General features: G+C 36.8%; 4 protein-coding genes across 4 annotated transcripts; 2 read left to right on the top strand and 2 right to left on the bottom strand.

The window, feature by feature from the left end:
* LOC18588228 (respiratory burst oxidase homolog protein E) lies at positions 810-6,697 on the top strand. The gene is made up of 14 exons (XM_018128331.1): positions 810-1,853; positions 1,939-2,098; positions 2,503-2,551; positions 2,783-2,896; positions 3,048-3,470; positions 3,553-3,939; positions 4,021-4,116; positions 4,281-4,396; positions 4,534-4,704; positions 4,782-4,938; positions 5,030-5,236; positions 5,356-5,484; positions 5,776-5,854; positions 6,532-6,697. The coding sequence occupies exons 1-14, from the start codon at positions 1,241-1,243 to the stop codon at positions 6,639-6,641; spliced, it is 2,811 nt and encodes a 936-aa protein (XP_017983820.1). The 5' UTR covers positions 810-1,240; the 3' UTR covers positions 6,642-6,697.
* LOC18588229 lies at positions 6,759-7,607 on the bottom strand. The gene is made up of 2 exons (XM_007012494.2): positions 7,207-7,607; positions 6,759-7,114 (listed from the first exon to the last, which is right to left on the bottom strand). The coding sequence occupies exons 1-2, from the start codon at positions 7,371-7,373 to the stop codon at positions 6,979-6,981; spliced, it is 303 nt and encodes a 100-aa protein (XP_007012556.2). The 5' UTR covers positions 7,374-7,607; the 3' UTR covers positions 6,759-6,978.
* On the top strand, positions 7,782-9,899 carry LOC18588230 (peroxiredoxin Q, chloroplastic). The gene is made up of 4 exons (XM_007012495.2): positions 7,782-8,213; positions 8,288-8,425; positions 8,748-8,837; positions 9,418-9,899. Exons 1-4 carry the CDS (start codon positions 8,010-8,012, stop codon positions 9,634-9,636), a joined length of 651 nt encoding a protein of 216 aa, XP_007012557.2. The 5' UTR covers positions 7,782-8,009; the 3' UTR covers positions 9,637-9,899.
* LOC18588231 (probable flavin-containing monooxygenase 1) lies at positions 10,277-14,774 on the bottom strand. The gene is made up of 5 exons (XM_007012496.2): positions 14,271-14,774; positions 13,494-13,734; positions 11,412-11,590; positions 10,958-11,307; positions 10,277-10,857 (listed from the first exon to the last, which is right to left on the bottom strand). Exons 1-5 carry the CDS (start codon positions 14,700-14,702, stop codon positions 10,515-10,517), a joined length of 1,545 nt encoding a protein of 514 aa, XP_007012558.2. The 5' UTR covers positions 14,703-14,774; the 3' UTR covers positions 10,277-10,514.

Here is a 16,698-nt window from a genome sequence, read left to right on the forward strand (position 1 = left end):
ACAGCTTTCCTCTTCCTGTATTGAAATGGTAGCTTCAGAGAAAGGGATTGACATAGCAGAAAGTGGGCGACACGAACATGACAACTACATCAATTATATTATTAAATCTTGTTCTTGCTATATCAATGGCTGTAATTATGGTTCATAATTTTTCATGCAAAACCCAAAAAAAAAAAAAAACTCACCAGAAATTTCCTTGGTTTACATGCTGATTGCAACTAATGCAATACATCTGCCATAAACAAAAGAAATTCACTTTGGCAAAGAATTGGGAGAATTGGAAAGTTTTCGTTGTTAGATCAAACTGAAATTTTCTTCTTTTTTCCCATAACCAGGTGTAGTTCGTATGATTCTGCAGGGAGCAGCTACACAACTAGGAAGAAATTCACACGATTTTGACCATGCTAAAATTATCCAAATTACAGAATAGTATATATATATATATATATTATATTTACTCGCATGCAAAATTTCAGATTTTTTCTCTCACCAATCACCACATTGTCACTTTCTAAACCATGACTTAATTTTCAATTTCAACCAAACAATTAAAACAGTGAAAAAATTGCTTATAAATCACTGTTTCTTTTTTCTTTTCCCTTATTAAAATCTCTAATGAATCCGAAAGGCAACAAATTTAGAAAATACAAAGACCGCCGCTTCCTAAAAGCAGGATAGCCGATCATAAAGTTGATAAGAAAATCGCCAACCAAGAAAGAAAGAAAAAGAAAAACATTTTCTTTATACCATAATATACATATATATATACATATATATACATATATATATATATTCCAAACTCCCACCTCCCACATTGACCTCATCAACTAAGAACCTCTTCATTTGTTTGTCTTTCATTAATTTATGCAAGCAGCCCCAACTCTGATTATTCTTCTCCTCCTCCTTCCCCTTTGGATATTTGTAAATGTAAATTATTATTTATTATTAGTAGGGGAATAATATTTTTCAAGAATTTGTTTGGCAAAACCTCAACTACTCTGAAATAAGCACGACTAATCTCCGAAGCGTTGAAATCGTGTTAAGTGATCGGTTGGGAAGTGTTTGTCTTGTTTTTATTAATAATCCTCTCCCCCAATTGCATCAGAAGAACAAGAACATATATACAAAACAAAAAGAAAAATAACAGAAACATTAGGGAAAAAAATTAGCACCGTTACAGAGTTGTTAAAAGAAAATAAAGAGAGTTCGAAGTTTTGGAGAAAGAGGACGCACCGGATTAATGAAGTCGCCGGCGTCGTTTCACTCGTTTGGAAGGAGCAGTTCGAAGCTTTCAAATTACAGCCGTTCATTTGACTTACCGGATGACCTCGAAGATCTTTCTGCAGATGACTACGGCGTTGGTGGAGCAATGTTGCCGATTTTTCTAAGCGATTTGCAGAGGAATAACCAGCAAGACCTCGTCGAAGTCACGCTCGAGCTCGAGAACGACTCCATTGTGTTTTGCAGCGTGACGCCGAGTACTCCGCCGATTACGGACCAGAAGGAACCCTCCAGCGTAACGGCTTCTTCCGGGGTTTTAGGGAGGAGTCTTTCGGCGACGTCGAGGATTCGGAGGAAGTTCGCGTGGTTAAAGTCGGGGTCATCATCGAGAGCTTCATCATCGGCGGAGAATGATCAGGACCGTAGGATTACGGCGCGTGACGAGAGGAGAATCAAGGCTAAGCTTCAACGGACGAAATCGAGTGCTCAACGTGCGTTGAGAGGGCTCAGGTTTATTAGTAAAACGACCGGTGCAAATGACGCTGAAGAAATGTGGAGACGGGTCGAGTCCAGGTTCGAGTCGTTGGCTAAGGACGGGTTGCTTGCTAGAGAAGATTTCGGTGATTGCATAGGTTCCTACTCTCGTACTTTGTTTGGCAACTAAGAAAATAAAAAAGGAAAATTTGAATTATTTTTTCTTCTTTTTGTCTGACGTAGGGATGGTGGATTCGAAGGAGTTCGCGGTTGGGATATTCGATGCGTTAGCAAGAAGAAGGAGACAGAGAATGGGGAAAATAACAAAGGAAGAGCTTCATGATTTCTGGTTACAGATTTCAGACCAGAGTTTTGACGCGCGTCTTCAGATTTTCTTTGACATGTTCGTTCTCTTCCTTACTCCTTTTCTCTCTTAACGGTCTGGACGCTGTTTACTTTTTCTTGGCAGAATGAGTTTTTCTACAAAAGCAACGGCGACCGAGAGTTTGATCTGTGGAAATCCGGACCAGTGATTTGAATTGATTGGTTGAGAACAGTAATTTTGAGTAGTTACTCGAGCACCTGATTTTATCCGCTACATTAAAGCTGATGGCCTATGGCCCAGTTGACGACTTGACGAGGTTGCTAGTAACTTTTCGGTTTGTGTTTCGCGGGAAGCGGACAAGATCTGATATTTAAGTTTAATTTACTTTAATTTATTAATATTGTTGTTGATTAATGTGTTGCCGGGTTTTTTCTTTTTTTTGGGTTGCAAATTGGATGATTTAGTTGATCAAGATTTTGCAGGGCTGACAGCAACGAGGATGGAAGAGTCACAAGGGAAGAAGTACAGGAGGTAACTTTCATTTCATTTTCTTACTTGTATCATTATCAAATGATTAGTGTTTATTTATTTTTTAATTTGAGTGGACAATCTAGCCCAGCACTAATTGGAATTACTCCCAAGAAAATATGATTAATCAACATGTATTATTTATGTTTTATTTGGTATTTTTTATTCTATGTCGACCTACAATGTCATTATCTAATTTGTTTCTCATTTATTTGATTATTTTTAAAAACACAGCTTATAATGCTTAGTGCTTCAGCCAACAAGCTATCCAAGCTGAAAGAACAAGCTGAAGAATATGCCTCACTGATCATGGAAGAATTGGATCCAGAGAATTTCGGGTACATTGAGGTAAATCATAAATGTCACGTTCAAGTTTTGATTATTTCAGATGTTTAGTTCAAATTTATTGCAATTAGTAATTCATTATCGTTTCACAAATTTATATTCTCGGATAAGCAAATAAAGTAGGACTTATTGTGTCAATTTGGGTCCGTTTCAGTTATGGCAGTTGGAAACGTTACTTCTACAAAGAGACAATTATATGAACAACAGTAGGCCACTTAGCACAACTAGTGTTGCCTGGAGTCAGAACATTAGTTCCGCCAGGCCCAAAAACATGTTCCGAAGAGTGTGCTTTGCACTCCGGTGCTTGATGCTAGAAAACTGGAGAAGGGGATGGATTTTGTTGCTTTGGATGATGGCAATGGCTACGCTTTTTGCCTGGAAATTCATGCAATATAAAAACAGGGCAGCATTCCAAGTTATGGGATATTGCTTGTGCACTGCCAAAGGAGCTGCCGAGACTCTCAAGCTCAACTTGGCTCTAATTCTTCTGCCAGTTTGTCGAAACACTTTGACTTGGCTTCGGTCCACTAAAGCAAGGTCCTTTGTTCCTTTTGATGACAACATAAATTTCCACAAGGTAAGAAAGGGCTATTTAATGGACTTTGTTATCGCACTCACTAACTTATTTTAACAAAATTTTTTCTCCCTCAATTTCACAGATAATTGCCTGTGCTATAGCCATTGGAGTCTTAGTTCATGCAGGAAGCCACTTGTCATGCGATTTTATCCGCCTCACGCGCTCTTCTCCAGAAAAATTTGCTCTCATAGCCTCTGACTTCAGTCATGGCAAAAGACCGACATATTTAGAGCTTTTGACTGGTGTTCTGGGCGTGACGGGGATTTCTATGGTGATTTTCATGGCCATTGCGTTTATATTAGCAACAAGTCACTTCCGCAGAAATGTATTGAGACTCCCTGCACCATTCAACAGATTGACAGGCTTCAATGCATTCTGGTATTCTCATCATCTTCTTGGTCTTGTCTACGTTTTGCTAGTGATCCATGGAACATTCTTGTTCTTGGCCCACAAGTGGTATCAGAGATCGGTAAGAACTTTAAGATCATAGTTCTTTTTATGAGAATGACAGAAAACTACATGCGAAGTCCTAACTATGTTGGTGATGCAGACATGGATGTACATCTCTGCTCCATTGTTGCTTTACATGGGGGAGCGTAGTGTAAGAACGTGTAGATCAGAACATTATTCAGTAAAAATATTTAAGGTAATTTGATTAAGTTCTTTTCTTTACTATTCTATCTAGCTAAGCTTTGTCATAAAATGATATTCATGTTTTCTGAGATATCCATGTTTTGAGGAAACAAGAAAGAATGCAGTTTTCTTAGCTTCCTTTTTGTGAGTTTACAAGGTTTTCTTTAACATGCGCAGGTTTCGGTACTACCAGGAAATGTCTTCAGCATGGTCATGTCAAAACCACCGGGATTCAAGTATAAAAGTGGGCAGTACATATTCCTACAGTGCCCATCAATCTCCCCATTTGAATGGTATGCGTGATTTTGATGGATATCCTGCGTCCTCTAATCTTAATGGCCTTTACATTGTTTGATGTCTTACCTATCAAAATTTTGGAAATTTATTTGTACTTTATTGCGCGTTGAACTGACACTAGATTCATTTTTAGGCACCCATTTTCTATTACTTCAGCACCAGGAGATGAGTGTCTTAGCGTTCACATCCGGACGGTAGGAGACTGGACGCAAGAATTGAAACGAGTTTTCACTGATGTTAATGACTCACCATTTGTTATAGGTCGAGCTAGATTTGGTCAGCCTGGACATATTGATCAGAATGGGTAATTACACTAGCAGGAAACGATACTTTCTTATGTTTTAAGTTCAATTATTAACTCAACATGTTTTACTGATGCAGCCAACCAAAGTTGCTTGTTGATGGTCCATATGGGGCTCCGGCACAGGACTACAGGAATTATGATGTTTTGCTCCTTGCGGGGCTAGGAATTGGAGCCACCCCTTTTATAAGCATCCTTAGAGATCTTTTAAACAATTCAAGAGCAGAAGATCAAGTGGTACAAGCCACTTTCAATGGGACTGTTTTGTGCATAATTTATTAGTATTTTTTGCTTCCACTCAATAATATTTGCGGCTTTGATGGTACAGAGTTCCACCACAGAAATGACTAGATCAGACGACAGCTGGAACAGTCTTGCATCTTCGAATTTCACAGCTAAATCAAGCTCGACTAACGGTGGAAAGAAGAAGCCACAGAGGACTAGGAATGCTTATTTCTACTGGGTCACCAGGGAACCCGGCTCCTTTGAATGGTTTAAAGGAGTAATGGATGAAGTTGCAGAAATGGATCACAAAGTAATACTACATACATATACAACTTTAGAGCAAATCCAGTGTTTTTTATCATTACAAGAACAAGCTTCCCAAAGCAATGTCTTATTCTTCTCTCTTGTTGTTTCGACACTCAAAAACAGGGCCAGATTGAGCTGCACAACTACCTTACAAGTGTCTACGAAGAAGGGGATGCAAGATCAACCTTGATTACGATGGTCCAAGCTCTAAACCATGCTAAACATGGGGTTGACATCCTATCAGGAACCCGAGTATGATCTTCGTTTCCTAAGTAACTTAAAAAAGGATCATAATAATAAGCGTACTCCCAAAAAGTCATTTTCATCCGAGTATTCATTATGTATCAGTTTTTAATCATGTTAAAGTTCCACAAAAGTGTTTAGTAGGCGTACATAATTGAAATGTGCACATATCATTGCCCAATTTGAAAGATAGATTTTCTTTACATCCTCTCTCTCTCACCTACCAAACAACCTTTTAAAATTCCCAATTATTTGCGTGAGCAGTGACTGACCCTTTTGATATTCAATTCGATGATGCAGGTGAGGACACATTTCGCAAGGCCTAACTGGAAAGAAGTTTTCAGCAAAATAGCTTCAAAACATCCTCATGCCACAGTAGGTAAATACATTTCTGGCCCAAAAAAAGAGAGAAAAATTTATAACATATATAAAAGGAAAATTCAAAAGGACTTCCTCATTTAGTAACGTGAAGAGTATAAAAAAAAAAGAAAGTAAAAAAATAAATAAAAAGAGATTCGCGTGCAATGCACAGGCCATAGTCTAGTAAAGAATTAATCAAAGACTCATGATTATTTGTTGTTTAAGCAGACGACTAGTTTAATAAAAGCAAAAATCTGGGAGTGGGATATGAGTTATGGATTCTGCCAACGAGACTGGCTGGCCATAATTGGCTCCCATTCAATTCAACCTACTACGGGTACTTAAAATACAGCATCACAAGGCTGTACGCCACCAACTAATGACAAAGGGGAAAAAAAAATAAAGCCTTTATGACCTTTCAGCTTAACCCACAGCTGTCATGTTTAATTGGATAAATAGAAGAAAACGAAAAGAAACGAAGATTAGTACAGTTATCCAACAGTGTATGGAATACTATAATGGTCCCAAGCTTAGCCGACCGATCAAGAGAAGTACCCAACTCAATTTCTAACCTTTTGATCCCGTTTTTATACTATATATATATATTAGAACCATCCCTCTGCATTTAGAAAAGGGGAAAAAGAACTGTTTAAGGAAAGCTTTGACAGGAATTGTATCTGATGGTTAAAATTGCAGGAGTGTTCTATTGTGGAATGCCGGTGTTGGCAAAGGAGTTGAAGAAGCTATCACGAGAGCTGAGTCACAAGACATCCACGCGGTTCGAATTCCACAAGGAATATTTCTAAAGATCCTTGCATTAATATATATATATATTCCACAACTTGTTCCTGTTGTTTCTTTTTTGTAACTACAACAAGAAATATATATGTATACTGCATGTATTTATACCTAGAGTTGAGATGTAAATGTAAAATATATAGCATTGAAATTGTAAAACTTTTGTCCACTACAAATTTTGTAATATTTTCTTACATTGTGAAATAGCAATGATCATTAAGGATCAAGAAGAGGTTACATTTTGTTGCGATTTGTTTGAAATTCTACGGGGGGAAAGGACAAATTGCCATTGCAAAAGACAAAACTAAAATGAAGACATTAACAGGATTTGAGGGGTTAATGTTATTAATCGTCTTTTAATCGTTTGAGAAGCCTGGAAGCCCAGCGCCGGACACGTCGCTTGAGTGTGTAACCCACGACGATTCCAGCAGCAAAGCAAATTGCACAGAGTTTTGAACACGTCCCCAGCGAGACCGCTTGCCTGCAAACTCCAAACAAAACGAGATAAAGAAAATGTAAAAAATTGAAGCACTTCCATCAAAGTTCACTTTGATTGAAATGAACACAAGTTACCTGGGAGGTCTGGTGACTAAAACACGAGAGGTATTATCAGAGGACAAAGCGGCAGAAGCTCCAGCTCCTCCTCCGCCAAGCTTGTAAGGAATTTCGGCCAAGGAAGTAGGAGATCCTGATTTTGTGTCCTTTGAGAAGGAGCGGACCAAATTCTGCAATCCCTCCATTGCTGACTACCCAAAAACCCTAAACCCTCTTTTGTTTAGTTGTTAATAATGGGAGTATTTCGATTCGACATATCCCGCGTTCCGCCTTTCTTTCGCAAAGGACTGGACCTTGAACCAAAGTCGAATGATGGGTTCGTCCTCTAGGCCCAATTCAACGCCGTTTACATATGTATGTGGCCCAGTGTAGACAAAAGTGTGAAGATTTTATACAAAACATAAAATACCATTCACCCTAATAATAATAAAATACCATGCCTTTATTAAATCAAATCGTAAATATTACAATGAAAAATTAATCAAAGTAAAAAGACGTAAGAGAAATTACAATGGTTGCCGTAGAAAGAAGTACAGAAATGGGAGGCCAAAGAGTGTGGGTGAGGCTTAGGCCTATAACTGTGTAATAAGGGTAGTCCGAGGGGTGATGGCTGGGGACAGGCGGACAGCAATTGTCCACGCAGTGCCAATCTAATGCAATCCATCTTCTCCTCCCATACCCCTCTCTGATCCAATAGCCACCCAGGCACCAACAACCTCTTATCTTTCTCTCCAAAAATCAAAAAAGCAAAACCAAGCAACAACCAAAGTACACTTTGCTCTTGTTACCAAGGCACTTCCCCTTTCATCTTAACCAAAAAAATGGCTACATCTCTCACTCTTCCAAACCGTACCCTCGCTTCTCTATTCCCTTGTCACACTCCCAAAACTCAGTCTTCTGTTTCTCAATGTCTCCCACTTGTCTCCAAATCCTCACAGTCTCAGTTTTATGGCCTTAAGTTCTCTTACTCTTCTTCTCTTTCAATCCCTTCTTCTTCCTATTTCAAGACCTCCATTTCTGCCAAGGTACATTGCTTTACATTGTGTGTTTATTGGCTTACTGTTATGGGTGATTTACTTATGACTCTGGGGTTTTGCAGGTGAACAAAGGTTCAGTGCCTCCATCATTCGCATTGAAAGATCAGGATGGGAAAAATGTGAGCCTTTCCAAGTTTAAAGGAAAGCCTGTGGTTGTCTATTTCTACCCTGCTGATGAGACCCCTGGCTGCACAAAGCAGGTGACTGTTTTAAAGTCTTTGTTACATATATCTTTAATTTTTATTTTTATTTTTTGCTGTTGTGGAAGCCAATTAAGACAGGAGATAATAGAAAATTGGTAGCCTTGATTTCAGTAATGAAATCTTTACCTTTACACCTGCAATCACTCTTGGTTTCTTAAATTGTTGAATTCTTTTGCTTTAGGTTGTTGCAAACTTGCAACAAAATTTAGTTGCCTGATTTTGGGTGCCATTCATGCGATTAAATGGTTGTGAATTTTCAATTTTGTTAAGTATAAGTGATGCAAGCCCCAAGGATTGATGGAAATTAATACTTTTGCAGGCATGTGCTTTCCGAGATTCTTATGAAAAGTTTAAGAAAGCAGGAGCTGAAGTTGTTGGCATAAGTGGTGATGACACATCATCACACAAGGTAAAACATAAACCTTTTGCTGTAGAATACATTTGACCTTGAAGATTTAACTTTGATTGCCTTCCACTTTTAGCATTCTCGGGCGGTTATGAGCAGAATATATATGTATATGTGTATGAACTCCTTTCAGATTTTCTTGAGGACACAAATTCCTCTTACTCTGGAAGCTAAATCTTCATTGTGTGTGATAATTAGAAATTCTATTGTCTTTGTATATTCTCTCGGTGCTTATTCTTGATTGTGAGTAATAATAATTCCATACCGGATACTTATTCATGTCTTCTTGTCTTCAACAGTCTGTATGGAAATTAAAATAGGCGATCAGCTGGATATGCTGAAAATGCTTAGTAGATAATACTTAGATATCATTCTCATTTTCATATGGCATTTTTATCATTGATGCAAAATGAACTCCGGGGTTCTTGTAAGATTTGTGCATTTACAATTATACTACGATACAATTTTGCCGCTGTCTTGGAGTGGCCATGTCCTTCATCACACCCAGGGATTATGGGTTTGACCTGTCAATTAATGTCATCTTAATTGCTTGAACTTGACAACAATTTTTTTAATTGATCAGGCATTTGCCAAGAAATACAGACTTCCATTTACATTGCTGAGTGATGAGGGCAACAAGGTGAGGAAAGAGTGGGGAGTGCCATCAGATCTGTTTGGAGCATTGCCTGGGAGACAGACCTATGTTCTTGACAAGAATGGGGTGGTTCAACTCATCTACAACAACCAGTTTCAGCCCGAGAAGCATATAGATGAAACCTTAAAACTACTTCAAAGTCTGTAAACGTCTCTAGAAATTCTTTTTGTTCTTTCCTCCATCAGACACTCGCATTTCTGTTCTTGGAGTTAGACAAGTGTTTGTTTTTGTATGATTCAAGCCCCCCTGTTGTAATTGCTATGGTTGTAATCTGGATTTGGACCTACATTACAAGTAAACCAGCTGATCATTTCTGTTCTAGGAAATTGAGGTGCCCCTGTCCCCTGGTACCCTGGATTTACAAGGTATGAGAATATTGATGTAAATTCTGTGTTCAATTACCAACATAATTTGATGTTGTCAAGTCTGATAGGAAATCTAGCATGAATGCCTCGTCTCTGGCATAGAAACAACTGTTTTTGGCCCTCTGAGAACACTACTCACAACTCCACTAGCCCTCACTCAGCTTCTACAAAAGATAAATCTTGGCATAAGGAATTGAATTGAGCTTTTAATTCTGTCATAAGGTAAATGTATTCAGTGTCTTTACTAAAAGTCATTATGGTGAGTTAATCAAATGAAGGAAAGGTGGGAGATTTTGACTTCTCATTGACTTTTGGACAATTTTTATAATAAGATCTAAAACTTTATATACTGCACTGAGACACATAACTCTGAATTTCCTCTACATAGTAAGAATATGTTTCTTCACTTATTTTTTTATTTCTTTTTCAGTGTGATATGGAAAAACACAGGAAAACAGCTAAGTCCTAATAAGGACAATGACTGAGTTTCTATGGTTACTTAATACTTCTCTTCACTCATTGTCCTAATAAGGACAATGAATGACTTTCTATGATTACTTGTACTTTTCCTCACTTATTATTATTTTTTTCTTTTCAGACTAGCATACACATAAGTTAACCCGTAATTAGGGAAGAATGAATGATATGACCATATGATTTTTAGTTTTCGTGTCCATAATCCTGGCTACCGTAAGGGCTAAATGCTTCTGATAACCAGCTCTTCTTCCTCCAAGAGTTCCATCCCATTTCTTCACACATTGCATCACTGTGGTTGATGCTAAAAGTGGAAATGCAGTGCCTTTTGTAAAACCTGGATGTCCTCCTCATGACCTCCGTCTCTCTAGATATTTGTTCAAGCATATTTTCAACACTTGGGAGCTTAAATTTTTCATCAACTAGTCGAGCAAGCCACATGCTACGCAGCTCTGACGTGTGAAGGTTTGAAACACTTTCGATGTAACCCACAAAAGCCATATTCGGTACCAATGGGTGGATTGTTCCCCTGGAAAAGGAATTAAGTTGAGGCACATTAGTCTAAACAATGTTTGTTTATGTTATTTTCGGTGAAACGCAGTTCTGGTGCAATGTGCTTGAACAATTACCTATACAAGGGCATGATCCCAGAAGGATATTCTATCAGACTACGGAAAGGCTCTGGTAAAATAGATTTGAGTTTCTTCTTGCCATCATAACCGGTTGCAAGAATTACAACATCGGCCTCCATTTTAGTATTGTCATCAAACTCAATTCCTTCTTTCCAGAACCACCATTTTGATGCTCTTTTGATAACAATATTTCCCTTATCAGCCTCAGTGAAGAAATTTTCTGGCATGATGGCCATCTGACAAGATGCGTAATCTTCCTCAAACGGGTGGTCTGGTTTCAATCCATACTTCTGTAATGGAAGTTTCCAAAGCAAGTAGGACTCGATGAACTTTGAAACTCCACGCCTCTGTCAGGAACATCAATATATATCAGCTTAGCACTAAACCTTAAAAAAAGAAAAAGAAAAAGTTGTCTTAATAAGGGCTTTAAGAAATTAATGCGTTGACTCACCATGGGAGATAACAGGTAGCAAAGGAGGGTCTTGAGGATGCTTTGGTTAGGCCTTTCATGGAGGAACTGAGAAGCCCTTGTGGAATAGAACAGGAAGAAAGGCAAACCCCAGACCCAATAATGGGGAACAGTCCAGTGAGGTGTCCTTACCACCATGGTGCATGCTTGCCCTTCTGGCCCTTTATTTAAATCATCATTAGCAAAAATTACCACAATTATGATTAATTATATAAAAATATAATAAAAAATCTGAATATTTTCCCGATTTCCTTTTCCCATATCTCTCAAAAGTCAAAATCACCTAACGAAACCCTAAGTTGCTTGTCATGTGAAATGTACGCATTTGGTTAATAAAGGAACTTCAAAATTTCCAAGATAAGCCAAGGACGAATTGAACATATCCTTTTTCTTCATTTCCTTCGCCACTTTCTCATTCCTCAAAGTCCAAATTCTAATAGTGGAATTCTAATGTTATGATTCAGAAGCGTTGAAAAACGTGTTTGGTCAATAAAGTCTAATGTCCAAACGTGCATGGGATGCTTTTGTTAGTCATGTGCATGACATTTTGACCACTCCAATCTCTTTTTTAAAACCAAAAAAAAATCCATGCAAATTCGACCTTCCCAACGTGGAAACTCATGACCCCTACCTGCCCCATAACTTACTGAAACAGGATCTACAAATATAGGCCACACGCAGTATCCTTAGACTAGCGTGCATCATACAAAAATATTCCATCTATAAGAGACGGTTCAATTTTGATATATTCCTTCACATAATAATCACATGATAAGTAATTCAATATGCCATACAAAGGCAAAAAGGTTGGTAGATGGTGTTTGATTTGGAAATTTCGGTCTCTAACTAAGCAAGTAGTAATAATTTCATCACAAAGATTGTAGAAAATATTTCATAAAGAGAAAATTATGAAAAATGACATTTCTTGATAAAAATATTTTAAAAGTAATTATCAAAATAAATTTAACTATTTTTAACCATATTTAGTTATAACTTGACAGAAATACCTTTTAAATTATTTTAAATAAATTAAACTATTCATTACAATTTCTCTCTATTTGTGCTTCGAATTTCTCTCTCACCATCTCAGTCTCTCAAATTTTATCGATTTCTCTGTTCGGTATTCACCTGCTATGCTTCCAATTTCTCTCTCTTACATTTTCATATTTCTTTTTCTTACGCTTTTAATACACCAAACAATAGTTTTGACGTGCTTGAGTGGGTGGTTGTTTAAGAAATTCGATTTTTAAGTATTTTGGATAAAACTAAAATAGTAAAAATCATCACAAATGTATGAAATAACTTTTAATTGAATTAATTCGGGACCTAGATATCAATAAACTCAAAATTTATAAATTTATAAATCTAGGTTTTCAAAGAATTTTTTTTTATTTTTAGTCAAAGTAGGTGTTTTAGATAAAAAAATATTTATATTTTGATTTATGAAAACATGTTAGAAACACTTTAATCTGTGTCAAATTATCAAAAAAAAAAAAGAAAAAAGTTGAGAGGATTTGAAGTTTTACAGGTTTTTGTACATGGCGTGTCACATGTTTTTGTACATGGCGTGTAACACGATAACCATAATTTATTACAGATTTTTATATATGATGTGTCACACGCTAACCATAGCTTGTCACAGGTTTTTGTACATGGCGTATCACATATTTTTGTATATGACGTGTCACACGCTAACTATGGTTTGTCACAGATTTTTGTACATGACGTGTAACACGCTAACCATGACTTGTCACAAATTTTTATGCATGGCATGTAACATCATAGCGTGTAACTTTATTAAGGATAATTTTATCGAACTTGACTAAAATTGGTTAAAACTATAAAGAGAGCTATTTTTAAAAATATCTTATCTTTAAGAACTATTTTTTAAAATACCCCTTTCATAAATCACTTGATAAACTAATCCTCCTAAAGCAATGCACAAAGCTTGATGCATCTAAAATTATGAATTACTTCTAACTTAGTTGCATTAGTTAACAAAATTATTAATTCTAAGTTCTGATTAATAGATATAGTCAAGCTTAAATAATTGCAAACGATTACCTTGATTTGCTTCTGCGCACTCCACAGCTAAATCGATGGCTGATTTTCTGCAGCCAACAACGACAACCTTCTTTCCTTTAAGTAGCTGAGAAGCGGCTTCCTTGTCCAGCTTGCAGTAATCAATTGAGTGAAGGACCTTTCCCTGAAACATCTCAGTGCCTTTATCGGGGGGGAAACTTGGAATTTTGGGTATGTCCCCATACTTTCCAATGCAAACAACGAGAAATTCAAAGGCATGCCACTGAAAAAGCAACAACAGTAGACGAGTAAATCAGCATGCACCTACCAAAATATGGATAATATAATGCCCTACTACTCTTATACTGCAATAATCTTTTAGGACGAATTAGTGAGTCATAATCCTTAAAAAGAATAGCCGTTTTTTACGGAATTTATTTGATTCCTTAAAAGCAAGGCATATCGGAGGGCTTGACTATCAAACTTCCAGCACCATGAAAGCTGAAGACCATTATGTAGTTATCTTGGACTTTGATAGAGGAATATTTTATGTTAGGTATCAAACTTGAATTTTTCATTCCCTCTTTTTCTTTATCCTCCTTCTATTCTTCTTGCCAGAGGGGTTATAATTTTCTTTACTGAGACTGAAATAATTCATGTTAAAGGCCAATTTCCAATTAGCCTTCTTCTTTTTTTTGGTGATCTGTTGCTATTAGCCAGGCTAGTTCAAGTAGTATGTCTTTTGGTAACCATTTAAATCAGAGGATACAAGCCAATATTCGAGAAAAGAAGAAAAACAGGAAGAGTAAAAGCAACAACCTTAAGGTTTTCTGAATCGTTAGTTTGCACAGCAATCTCCCAAACAGGATGGCCTGGCAATATTGGACTTCCATGCTCCTCAGCATTTCCTGTCAGCTCAATTGTTTCCCGTTCACCAACAAAGCGGACCTCCACCACCTTTGAATTGAACTTGACAAACTTCAACACATCGAAGTGCTTAGCATATGATTCCAAGTAATCCAATATCTCAACATGAGAAGGAAAACTTGGGTCATCACGATTACGCCATTGAAAATCCGAGAACTGGTAATCCTTACGAGAAGATTGTAGTTTAGTAGAATTATAGGAACAGCTTTTCCAGACCCCTCCTATGGAATCCGAGGCCTCGAAAACAACTGGGTTATGGTGAGAGAGCTGTTTAGCAGCCGCGATGCCGCTAACACCAGCTCCAATGATGGCAACCTTAGCCATTTTGGGTTATATGATCCTTGAGAGTTAAGGTGGCTAGAGAAATGAAAGCAAGCTATGGTTTGGAACTTGAAGGTAAACAATGGCTCTACAAGGTGATAAAAAGGCTCAGAATTTGCATGTATTTATAGTTGCATGAGAGACGTCATGTTAAAAGCACGTGTAGTGGACTTGAAGATAGATAGAGTTTGGTTTACAAAGAGAAAGGGAGGGAAGACCATTTCCTTTCTTGTAATATTATACATGTAATGTGAAATTGGTTCGTTAGAGAAGGGAACTTTCGCTAAAGGTTGTTGTTAAATTTCTATGCATCTTCAAACTCTAATATAAACTATCTATTCCTTCATAAACGTTTCATGTAAACAACAGTACTAATTATAAAACTAGTTCCCAATTTCCTTCCTAAAATTTCTTCCGGGAAACAACTTTTTTTTTTGAAAGTTAGATAATTCATTAAAAGGAGTAACCAATGGTTAAACTCCATTGAAAAGTACAAAAGAACTGTAATTTTAAGACCTATGCTCAATCCTAGAGATGGCATAACTCTGAAAATTACACGATGAACAAAGCCAAAGCCCCTAACACCAAATTCCTAAACAAACATTCCCCTTTCCAATCCTAGAGGGGAAACAAACAGCTCAACTAGGTCATCAGATCAACACCTGGTGGGCCGTTTCGACCCCCTCTCCCTAACAAAGAACCAGTAGAAAACAGAAACATCATTCAGACTTAACAGCAATCCAAATTTCCGTCCATCAATTTGCCAAACAGTCAGAACATAAAACAATGATCAAGCACAAGAAATAGGACTAGCAGGCCAGCCCCTCCCCCACCTCTTATTTTCCTAAAAACCCAGTGAGGCCATGGAACACATAACCCAAAGAAAAGCAGGGAACAGAGCTCCCTTCTCGTAAGTAAGAGACCCCCCTGAACTTCCTTAAGGCCAAAAACCCAACCCTGCATTTTTCTCCATTTCAGAACATCAAGAAAGATACAAAGCTGGACAAAAACAGAGACAGTCATACCCTTCAGGAGACAAATCCTACCTAACAGCTTCCGGGAAACAACTTAATCATATATAATATATCTCTCCATTTCTCTTGAAGAAATTGAACATGCAAATTCTTTGCTTTTTAGACGACGACTAACATTTAAGTTAATTTGGAAGACATTTTGCTCCTCTCCATGAATCTCGTGCTTAATTTTTGCTGACTTTATTTTAGCTTAATTGGTTTTTCACCTTTTTTATTTATAAAAGATGCAAAAAATGGAAAAAAAATATAAAAAAAGAGTGTTTAAAATCAAACGCAATTAAATAACTTTTAATTCATCCTTGAAAAGTAAAATATTGAAAATCATGGAAAGTATAGTTAAATTGAGTAGCTAGTTAATCAGCTTGCACAAATATTGTTCCCAAATGGGACAAAACGTGAACAATTAGTAACTAATTAACAACGTTTAATTATTTAAAGAGTCAAATTAAGACTAATAAGTAGTGTGTTGAATATAGACTTGAGAATCACATTCCAAGGTTTTCTACTTTTCGTATTAAGAGTCCAAGGAGTAAGCCCTTCCGTAAATTACGTTTAACACAGTTCACCGTTCTAAATCCACACAAATTAAACCAATTTCCTCTCATGGAATATATTCCGAACCCGAATTATACTTTTACCTATTTATTTACAAATTTACAATAGAAAATTTTAGGTGGAGTTACTTAAACAAAAAATGTGAAATATTGATTTAAAAATGGTTAAATAAAAAATTAAATTCAATAATTAATACTTACAACATTCATAAAAACTTATAGAGTAAATTGATAATATTTAAAGAATTAACTAAATATAACATTCAATCACATAAATTTAAATCAATTTTTACTAAACAAAATAAATAGATACGTCATGAGTGTTTAATTAGATCACCACCCATTTATACAAAACCTGTTATAGTTTTATGAACATTTGATATACTCAAAGATCGAGTTAATTATATAATT

The sequence above is a fragment of the Theobroma cacao genome, chromosome 9 (assembly GCF_000208745.1).
Source record: "Theobroma cacao cultivar B97-61/B2 chromosome 9, Criollo_cocoa_genome_V2, whole genome shotgun sequence".
NCBI classification, from domain to species: Eukaryota; Viridiplantae; Streptophyta; class Magnoliopsida; order Malvales; family Malvaceae; genus Theobroma; species Theobroma cacao.